The sequence below is a fragment of the Adiantum capillus-veneris genome, chromosome 8 (assembly GCF_014529385.1).
Source record: "Adiantum capillus-veneris isolate H3 chromosome 8, ASM1452938v2, whole genome shotgun sequence".
Lineage (NCBI taxonomy): Eukaryota > Viridiplantae > Streptophyta > Polypodiopsida > Polypodiales > Pteridaceae > Adiantum > Adiantum capillus-veneris.
The window spans coordinates 73225256-73236770 of record NC_140938.1 but is presented as its reverse complement, the minus strand read 5'-3'; the positions used below and the strand labels follow the sequence as shown (position 1 = coordinate 73236770).

Here is an 11515-nt window from a genome sequence, read left to right as displayed (position 1 = left end):
AGGTGCGGTAGCAAATAGGTCATGCTCTAAAAATTTACCATTTGACAATGATTGAATAGATCATGATACTTTTTCTATGCACCAATGGAAGTTTACTGTCCATTGCTTCACAAAGCTGAGGGATACTGGTGGAAATCACAAAGTCCATGTATGTGACTATGATTTAAGGTACTTTTTGGAGCTAATTAATACGGAAGCTTTTTGTATGGTAGTTCAAATTGAAGGTGCAACCATGAGTACCACATAGGCACTTGTACATATTGTTGTATTACTTGGTAGAATTTACAGTACCTGTCATAGGTTTATTTAAGAAATCATATGCATTTATCTTTCAAAGTACATATTTCTTGGGCCGAAAGTACATATGCCTCTTTTTCAAAGTACCATGCATGTGTTTGTACATTGTGAAATTACATATGCCTTTTTTCAAAGTACCATCCATGTGTCTGTACATTGTGAAAGTACATATATGCATTTTTGCAAAGCATCACGCATGTGTTTGTACACTGTCAAAGTACCTATTCCTTTTTTGCAAGTTCCATGAGTTCCACATAGGTTCTTTGTACATAATTTTGTATTACTTGGTAGATTTTAAAGTACTTGTCATAGTTTTATTGATAAATCATATGCATTTATCTTTCAAAGTACATATTTCTTGTTTCCAAAGTACCATGCATGTGGTTGTACATTGTGAAAGTACATATGCCTTTTTCCAAAGTACCATGCATGTTTTTGTACATTGTGAAAGTACATATGCCTTTTTTCCAAAGTACCATGCATGTGTTTGTACATTGTAAAAGTACATATTTGCCTTTTTTGCAAAGCACCATGCATGTGTTTGTACGTTTACCTATTACTTTTTTGCAAAGTACCTTCAATGGTAAGTTCTTTTGATTGGTACTCTGAGCCTATCCTTGGTACTGTCATAAGTCCCTACAGTGTATCCTTGCTACCTTTTTGACAATACTTGCAATTGGTGGTTTCAACATACCCTTGCTATCCCTTGGCACTATATGTATAAGTAATCATGATAGTTCATTTGATCTTGGACAGATGGACTAATATTTACTTCCCCTTTGTGGTGAAGAAAGATCTGCTTGACGTGGTAGCATCAGAAGCTACATGTGCTGCTCAAGTCAAATTTTGTGAGAGCTTGCTAGTGAAAGTAAAAAGAGGTGATTCAATGTTGCTATGTCCCACAACTGGCGAGCATGGGAGTCACAACTGTAGGCTAAAGTGACTGTTCCAAGAGCTTGTGCTGCATGTGGTTTAGGTTTTGTGGGTTACGATGTCGTGTGTGTGTATACACTAGCATGTGGTGATACATACCATGCTTTGTGTTTTGCTGGATGGGCTGCGTCAGAGAAAGTATGTGCCAACCCCTCCTGTAAGCAGAGTGTTCCGGAATCGGCAAAGTCAATGGAATGCTTTTAACTTATTTTGCACACTTTTGTGGTACAGTGGTAGGTTCCAGTCATATGCCTTATGCTGCAACATTACCAACTGAGGTGCCAATACAGAATGTTGATGCAACTCCCGACGCCCCCACTATGGACACATGCATGCAGTCTATTGATCAATCAACTCCAGCTGGTAGGGAAGGCTCATCCTTGGCAGGTGACAAAACTCGGGCTGGTGAGGAAGGCTCGCATGTGGCAGGTGACAAGACCCCAATTGTTAAGGTGGAGCCCTATGAATAGACAGAAGGTGAACCAAAACAAAAGGTAACTGAACCAATGGAAAATGCTGATGTTACTTTGACGGATGCTGTAGCGCAAGAGGGAGTGGAAGCCGTGCAAAAAATGGTTCACGGTGATGCAAATCCAGATTCCCCTGTCTTCCTTAGTGATATGGTGAAGATCTCAAAGAAGAGAAATAAACACGACGATGGTAAGTTGTTTTGGCCACAGGACTTGGATCCCTATAGGCATTGAATGATTTTTATTGTCCCCCCTTTATGGTGCAGCTGGACAATCCAAAAAGGTGCGAGCAGTAGATATCACCTGTTCACAGCAGGAATCTAACAAAGCAGAGGATGAGAGTGATGGTGAGACCTCCTTTACACATGAATTGTTCAGGAAAAGCATCTTAGCACATAGAGGAAGTTTGTAGGTTCAAGCTCATTGATAGTGTCATTTCTATAACTTATGTTCATGCTCAACTGCGTGTAAGTCGAGTGGGTCTTGGTTTCAGGTGGAGATGGAAAAGCGACGAGCAAGGAAGTTCCGGAGTCACTACCTCCCCCGAAGAAGTCCCCCATGAAAAGTACTCCCCTCCGACATCCCACTAATATTCTCCCACCCCCCAAACCCTCGTGTTTGCAAGAAACTGTGACATTTGTCACTTAGTGTCTTCACTCTCTTGTAATGTCAAGAATCTTTGATTCTTGCTTTTGGAATACAAATGAGAATTTTATGTTGGCCTCCATTTGTCTTTTTTGCTTTATTGCAACGGTCACGTTTGTACAGTGTTCGAAATGTGCTTAGTCTATTCCTTTTCAATTTGCAACCATGTCTTTTACAGAGATACCAAAAGAAAAGGGGACTCTCAAACTGCCTGTCGAGGAAATAATAATCATCAGAGATCCACCGCCCTATGTTCCAAGCACAATCACATCGTTGCCATTCGATAACTCTACACGACCAGCATTAGTGTTTGATCTTAATGGTGTTCTCTGCGCTTCATGGCTTGAATCTGACCTTCCTGATCCAAAAACTACTACATTCGACCTCATCCAAGAGGCGAGGGACAGGTTGATTGAGCCTTTTTCAGAATTTTGCTATATGTATGATTTATGCATGCCCACCAAGTGGGAATCGTTGTAGTTTTCAGGTACCTCTTCGTTCCCAAGGATGCAAAACAGTTCTTAGCTTGGGCTGTGGGATGGGAAAATATTTACATCTGGAGTTCAGCAATGCTGGAAAGAGTGGACAGAATAGTCTCTACAGGTTTTAAGGGGATTTGTGACTACTTCAGCGGATGGTCAGGACAACAACTATGTGATGTAGCTACATTCTTCATGGCAGGTGGAAAACCAGTTTTTTTCATGAATTTGAAATTTTTTTTGAAGGTGGTTCAACGATACGATGTGAGCAATGTGCTATTGATTGACAACAGTTTTTATAAATGCCGTTATAATCCTCCCGGTTCCTACATCATTGTACCTAGCCTAGAGGAGCGGCGTAGTGACTTCTTGTCCAGGGTCATGAAGGAGGCTCTTGTGAAATGGCGTGATGCTATAGATCGGTCAGCCAAAGCTGTCACCTTCAATAATGTGAAGCCTATATTGGAGGACGACTATGTTAAAGCTGCACTTCGGCGTGGTGGAAAGATGACCAGTTATGAACAATACTTGAAAGGGCCACAATTGATGCCAATGCTCTTTAAGCGCTAGTGTCTCTAGATTGTCATGTAGTGGTGTATTTGTAAAGAACTTATGTAATTTTGTGAAGCCAAGTTTTGTAGCAACCCCTTGTATAAGCAGACTTGTCATTACAGCTACCTATTTGTAAGCTAACACTCTACACAAAGCCATGTATATGCCTACTTCCCATGAGGGATATTTTTTTGACAACATTCATAATGCCTCTGTGCTGACTACCTAACATGTAACTAGTCGACAACACGAAAATTGAATTTATAATTATTCCATTATGTCACCATTGTCGTTTTGGACTCAATTTATTTTGTGGGTAGTGTGTGCTTGGTTGTGGCTGTGGATGGTGTGTGCGACAGGCAAATGAAGGCTATGTTTCAAGATTGGAGACCTCTTGCCATTAGAATCATGTTGTTTTAGCATTCTACCACTGGAAAGTAGCACTACAAGTACCAACCATGGTACTTGGTGTACCCAATGTGCAAACAGGTATTTTAAAAAGGGACTGTGTAACCACCCACAATGGTACACTATCTTCAGACAAATACATGTGACAATGCTGGGAGACTACCAGCAATGGTACTTAGAGTACCAAATTTACAGATATGGTGCATTCATGATACTTAAAGTACCTAATCTGCACACTTCTACAATGAAGAACATGCACTTAGAACCTGTGATTGGTACTTCAAGACTACCTAGATACCCCCTATAAGTACCTGAACAAGCAGTAAAGTGCTTGAAACCTGAACTATAGTACTTAAAGTACCAAATTTAATGATATGTTGCAAAAAGATAAAAGTAAGAATCAGGAGGCTACATTTGTGATTATGTGTTTTTGAAGGACTCAAATACAACAAACAGTAATTGCAGCAAAACAACTGTTTATCAAGCTCCAATATAGAAAGACCTACAAGACCATTGGCATGCTATTGTACACATTTTCATAAACTTCTGCATATAATTTGAACTTATGTGGCTCACCATGTAAGGGTTCCAAGGGTATCTTGATGGAACGAACCAAGTGCGATGCCAGCAACACTTTTGGTTGTTGAGGAGGGATGTAATAAACATCCTTGGTACCATCAACTAGCTCATAGTAGTATCCCTCAACCAGATATGAATTTGGAAAAATGCAATTGTCCCAAGAATCTCTTAGCGCTCGTGCTGTTTTGTATTTCTCCTTTGAGCACCTCAAGAGGTAGAAGTCTACTCCATCTTCGTTCGCATTCGTGGCAAACTTTTCACCTACACGCGGAGCGTCATTGATTGCATCGTGATGTCCACCATACATAGGAAAATCTGATCCTTTGTTGTCACTTTGATTGCTTTCTCCATCACTACCATCCAAGGGTTCGATGTTGATGTACTTCCAGTTCTTGACATGTGTGTTGTTAAGGAATCACCTCCAGCGTTGTGACATACAAGGGTAACAAAAACATGAGAGAGCTCTGTAGCGCAGTGCACACTTGTCATTCCTAGAGTGTCCATTCACACAATGCAATGAGCGTGACCCTTCCACTCGCTTGCAATTCCATTTCCTCTCCCTAGGTACATAAGTCGCTTTGACATCCCAAAAAATTCGAGTCACCTCTGAATGGGTGTTTTCATCATGAAATTTATGTTTCAAGAAATTGACCACATCCTTGGCACACTTCATGTGCCAAGCGTCAGGTTTCAATTGCTCATGTGTCAGAGCCCTTTTGACGATAGCACCAGCCTCATCATGCTCTCCTTTGCCATGGCCCGATGCAAAGACACTCCATAGCATCTCAATTCCAGTCAAAGAGTAGTACCTGATCAATCACACGTCTCAAAGACTAGGCAAGAATACAAAACTCGTGCACTTGTTTAAGAGTCAAATAAAGCTAGTACCTTGACACAAAGAAAAATGGTCTAGATGCCTTGAATTGAGCACCACATCCGTCTGACTAGACCCAGTGCCGCTTCAAGAAGTTGAAACCTTGCTCCTGTAGCCACACACTATGAACTTGCATACAATGCTGTACGAACAATGTGTCATGCTCTTTGTCATCAGATATCTAAAAATGTATATATTTTAAGACCTTGTTAGCCTCGTCCTGAACATAAGTGATGTGCACCAAGATGGCGACTTGTGAAGAGTACCAATGCATTGATTGGATTTCATTTTTCTCCTTGAAAGAGTAATTTTCAGAAAAGTCTATAACAAAGACTACCACGTCTCTAGGAAACCTTTGAATGCAGTCTTTGAATTGTTGAGATTGCCACCTGGCAATAAAATTGTGCTTGATGTAGATGGTTATATGATTTTCAAGGAAGGATGTAAAGTCCTTGCATCCCATCTCCTTGACCAGTAGATCCTTGCGCTTCTTGCCTTCTTGATGGGTTGGCGCAACGTCTTCAAACACCTTTACTGAAATCTGGAATGCATTTTCAGCTTTTTCTTTTGGACAGAGCACTAACCGCTTTGATCCACATTGATCACATTCTCCCTTCAAGCAAGACAATTTATGAAATGTAGACTCATCTGGCTTTGGACATAATACCATCTCAGCCAAGCCGTTGATGCTACTGTGCGTGTACGCAGTAACTCCACACTTTCCTAGGACCTCTTCTGTGAAGAATATATCACAACTGCATCCACACGCTTCACTATGCACTCCTGTCTTGTTTTGTCTCATCTGGTTGAATGCTTCCTTGATGTATATCATTTGTATGTGAGCAATATAGCAGCAAGTGTACCTATCCTTCAACTTGCGAACAAACCAAGGCTTCAATCCTTCAAAACATCTGAGAGAGATCTTGATGTGTGAATACTACATTTGGAATCTCCTATAGAGCTCCACCTGTCCAATGAAAAGTAAACCTCATCAAAACCTGTAGTCAAAACAAGGTCAAAGTCATTGTAACTTGAATTTGCTACCTAACATGGTACTTTCCTAGACCTTTCATTAGGTACTAAAGTACCTTAGACACTGTAAATGGTACTTGAAGAAGTATCAATTTCTGCAAAGTACCTAAGCCTTTGCAATTGGTACTTTAATAAGCACCACAAAGACTACCTCTAAAGTACCTATATACCTAGATTTGGTATTTTGGAAGTACATGTTTGGTCTCATGCTAGCTTTAAGAAGTATCAATTTCTGCAAAGTACCTAAGCCCTTGCAATTGGTACTTTAATAAGCACCACAAAGACTACCTCTAAAGTACCTATACCTAGATTTGGTATTTTGGAAGTACATGTTTGGTCTCATGGTAGCTTCTACCTAATCTCAAGGTACCTTTGAAGCTTCCAAGTACCCTAAGAGGACCTAATAGTATACATGCATGGTTATAAAGAACTTATGAGTTCACAAAGGTTGTTTTAAACTACCATTGAATGTACATTAGTCATCCAAAAGTACCCAAGTAGGACTTATGAGTTTACATTGGTGCTTTTGAGCACCAACTCCTGTGTGACAGGAAAGTATTACTACCATCTACATGTAGGTACTCAAGGTAATCTTCAAGCTAATATACACCTACAAAGTATCATATAGAAAATTTGGTAGCATTGAAGAGTCTATGTAGCTTGCCCCAAAGCACCTTTGATTGCTTTTATGTATACTTGAGGTACTTGACTCCCCTCATGAATGCTAGTCCTCTAGAAGTACCAAAAGATTACCTTTTGGATCCTACACACCTCTCGGGCTTGATAGACAGCATTATACTTGATGTAATACTACCTATATATAGCTACTACCTATGTATGCATGGACCTATACTATTGCATACAAGAGAACAAAATAATTCAAGCATTTTCAAAGCATACCTGCGACTCGTCAAGCAAATGTATTGAATGCTTAATGTAAGATTTTCGTCTGAGACGTTTCCGGCACACTTTCTTTTTGTTTGGTGACACTCGCGTCTCCGTTTGCCGAAAAGCAAAAACATTGTCTCTTATCTCCTGTGTGATGCAATGGATTTGAGGCTGTTGGCGTCAGCATAATTGCAATGGGAATGTTCCCGCCTCAGCCTGTTTTAATCGTTCATTAGCTGCTGCAAAATTTCATCGATGCAGCCTTGTGAACCTCGCCATCTCCGAATTGCTTATAGACCTTGATGGATCCCCTTCGCTATTCACCAGCATCATGCATAAAGCCCTTTTAAGTTTCAGCTCCTCTTCAGACAATGATGCTTTGACTTTGGTGACTGTACCCTGTATGTTGGAGAGTATAGATTTCTCTACTCCATGGTGTAACCGTCGAAAACCTCGCTTCTCTAAAAGCAATCAAAAGGTGGCTTTCTTAGCTTCACAATTCATGCCTTTTGTAGCTTCTTGCCAGCAAAGCACCATTGTTGTGCAAACTGTACTCATATCTTCCGGCGTTGACAAGCATGATGCATCACGTTCTCTTTTCCTTTGACGCCTCTCTCGTTTTTTCATGGCCCAATACTGTCGCATCCTACGTGTGGCTTCTTGGCGAATTGAAGTTGAGTACTCAGTGCGGCCATGAGGGGGCAGCCCATCATGTATTGGATTGTCTTCTACATGATCTTCAGATGAGTGAGACCACTCCATTGGATTTGAAGCTTGCTCATTGCAACCAAACTCATTGTTTACAATCATGGGCTGCCATCCAATGTGATCCACATTTGGATGTTGTTGGTGTCCAATTGCTACCTCCGTAGATGTGGGGTGCATTCCAAGTTGCAAATTGTGTAGATAATGATTCTGGTGCACACTCCCCTCTTCCAAAATGTTCACACCTACATACATGGGCTGGTGTTGAATTTCTTCTCACAACCTATCAGTGCGTGTATTCGTGTGGGGTTGACAGTGCCTCCGATGCAACATCCCCTCCTCTTCCAAGCTATTCTCACCCTCACAAACATGTTGGTGCTGAATTTCCTCTCCCAACCTGCTGATGCATCTATTCATGGGTTGCATCCACATTGAGAGTAGAGAGAAGGCTGTTGTTGTTCAAAGTCTTGCTACCACATCTGATTAGCCACACCAATACCCTGCTGCAAATTCTCTCCAGCCATGATTCTCTCTAGCCACACCAATACCTGTCAACTGTAATATGGCTTACATCAAGCCAGGTAGACATTAATGAGGCAGAGGGCTACACAAGCCATGCTTGCTTGCTTCAAGAGAAGGCTCCTGAGAGATGGAGGCAGATTATGGAGGCATATTGTTGTAGATTTTTGCATGGCATGTAAGCAAAGATAGAGAAAGAGAGCTCAGACTCCAGAGAGAGGGAAAGAGACCTCAGACTCCAGAGAGAGGCGCTCAGCTACATCAGCACGCGTGAAAGGCAGACGGACAGACAAAAGCCAAGAATTGTTAAAATTGTTGGGGGCAAAGTTTTAAAAAACTTAAAATTATTAGTCTTCACAAGAATCTAAAAGAAGTGTGCTAAAGCACCATCCATAAGTGCCACATAAGAAGTGTCAAGGACACTACTTTTTGCATCACCTTTTCATGCTATCACCCAGATGTTATTAAAAGGGAAAAAGGCTTTGATAGCCTTCTTGGTAGTTACCAAAGATAACCTTCAATGAAGTTAATAATAGTTTAGTCAAGAGTTTAACTAGGCTCTAATACCAAAATATGCACACACGATAGATTGCAAGCGGAAGGAGTATATTAAGATGTATTCAACATACAAAGTATGAATAAGGTGTGCAAGGGATTTCTATAGAAATTACAATATAAGGCTAGGATTCACTTGAGATAATTTTCCTCTTCACTAACTCCTAGTGACATAAGCATTGATGTCATCCATAATGCCACTAATTCCTAGTGACATAAGCACTGATACCAAAGTACGCACACACGATAGATTGTACGCGGAAGGAGTATATTAAGATGTATTCAACATACAAAGTATGAATAAGATGTGCAAGGGATCGCTATAGGAATTACAATATATAGGGCTAGGCTTCACTTGAGATAATTTACAATGAAGGGGAGTCTCCCTTTTATAGGAGATTGAGTGGCTTCCTCTACAAGTTTCATGTTGTGCGCATTTTCTCCTAAAGTGAACATGTGTATTCCACTAAGTAAGGGTGAACATGTGTACTCCACTAGAGTGAACATATGTATTTCACCAAAGTGGAATCTTCCTATGCACTTCTATTATGCTCACACTTTTTTTCAGTCACTATGTGTTGGCACCCCCGTGGCATTCTGGATGACATCAGTGCTTATGTCACTAGGAGTTAGTGGCATTATGGATGCCATCAGTGCTTATGTCACTAGGAGTTAGTGGAGAGGAAATAATATTATTCCACTCGGCCTGTGGGATGAGATGGCTTAGGATGTCAGCGAGGACGTTGCGTGCGCCTTTGATGCGTTCGTATTTGTAGTCCCACTAGGCAAACCAAGAGGCCCATCAGATAAGGCGTTTATCTTCATTGGCATTTTTCAAAGTAAAAAATCCATGAAAACTCGTCCTAAAAGAAATAGATTGAATTTATTGATGCTTAATTTTGCAGTAAGAATGTCTCTTTGAGCTGAGGGATAATTTTTTTCTGCTTTCAGAAAGAAACCACTAGCGAATCTGCAGACCATCATTTTTCTTTGTTGTTAATTTCTTCATAGAGGACTGCTCCCCATGCTTCAAGAGAGGCATCGGTGTAGAGGATAAGTTGTCCATCACTAGGTAGCTTTAATGGGGAGAGTTGATTACTGATCATTTTGATCAATTCGATGGTTTTGCTATGCAAAACCTCCCATTTTTTAGAACTGTTCTTCTGGAAAAGCACCCTAGTTTTCTTTGTGAGGGTGGCTAGGTAAGGGATATTCCAATTGATCCAATTTAGGCATCCAAGAAATTGTTGGAGCTCGGTGATATTTTTTAGTTGATTTGCAGTATTAGTAGTTTTAGCTAATACATGCTCCTATAATTTTATACATCCATTACAGATGGTAATGCCTAAAAAGTCTACTTCTTCTTGAGCAAAGCTGCACTTCGTGGAAGATAAAACGAGACCTAATTTTTTGAGCAATTCATAGAATTCCCTCAGATGTTCTATGTGCTCTTCCATGTTTTTTGTATATAAGGATCATCCAAATATACTAGACACAACTTCTTTATAGGGCCAAATATCATTTCGACCCTGAGTTGGAATTCTGAAGAGGCATTTGCTAATCCCATGGACATAGATATCCATTCATACATTCCTTAGGGTACCACAAAAGATGTTTTGTACCTATCTCTGGGATGCACCTTAAATTGCTAGAATCCACTTTTAAGATCAAATTTGGAGAAGACTTTTCTGCCATTTATTCTTCTGATCAAGTCTTCCTGAAGAGGGATAGGAAATTTCTTTGGAACCAAGAATTTGTTCAAGGGTTTGTAATCAATTACTAACCTCTTTTTCCCTCTATTTTGTTTGATGTGGTTGTTGACATAGAAGGCTCTGTAGGCCCAATTTGAGTTGGATGGTTGGATTATGCCTTTCTTGCAGTAGTTCTACTATTTCTCTGCGGCAAAGCTCATTATCTAAAATTGACATTCTTGGGTGTGAAGCTTTGGTTGGATTGACTTCAGGGATAGTAGGGAGAGTGATCATGTACTTTTCTTCATTCAGAAAAGCTAATGGGTTGTCGGAGGTTCTTTGCATACTTTTCTCTTTTATTTCTTCTATTTGGGTTTTATATTTTTCCTTTTCTTTTTGGAACCATTCTCTAAATTTGCTATCACAATAGTTGATGGAAACCAAACAGCTATTGATAGCATAGCTGGCTCTCTTCTTAATTGGAGTAGTATATCTTTTGCTAAAATATAAGAGAAATGAAAGCTAGTTTCTATGAATGTGCTAGGGGCTAGTTTTCATACTACGTCAAATCCAATTACTAGATCATAGCACATGTTTGAACAAAGTAAAGATAGCTACTAATAGGTAATTTGGCATTACCTAGCTCTATCCATGCATAGACGTATTCCCTGATTGTTGCCTTGGAGCCATTGCCATATTTCACTTGCCTAGCTTCTGGATATTGCTTGATCATTGTTGACAAGAATAAAGCTTTTTTTGCAAAGCTTCTCCTCCACCTGTATTGACTAAAGCATCCAAAGAAATTGCTTGAAACCCATTTGGCTTGATTAGTAATCCAACAATAGGGATGGCCACATTATTATCATTGACGATTTGTGATTTGTTCTC

The 11515-nt window shown here is 40.2% G+C and overlaps 1 protein-coding gene across 1 annotated transcript; it reads right to left on the bottom strand.

The window, feature by feature from the left end:
• Positions 1-331: 331 nt before the first annotated feature.
• Positions 332-6069, bottom strand: LOC147452365 (uncharacterized). Its single transcript, XM_086518929.1, has 2 exons — positions 5708-6069; positions 332-443 (listed from the first exon to the last, which is right to left on the bottom strand). The coding sequence occupies exons 1-2, from the start codon at positions 6067-6069 to the stop codon at positions 332-334; spliced, it is 474 nt and encodes a 157-aa protein (XP_086375055.1).
• Between the last annotated feature and the right edge of the window lie 5446 nt (positions 6070-11515).

Excerpts from the sequence above, each read along its gene's own strand:
- LOC147452365 (XM_086518929.1), bottom strand. The coding sequence starts at position 6,069 with ATGATATACATCAAGGAAGCATTCAACCAGATGAGACAAAACAAGACA. Across the intron at positions 444-5,707 it reads AAGCGCAAGGATCTACTGGT|CATGGATGGTACTTTGAAAA; the intron begins CAAGGAGATGGG and ends AATGTACAGACA.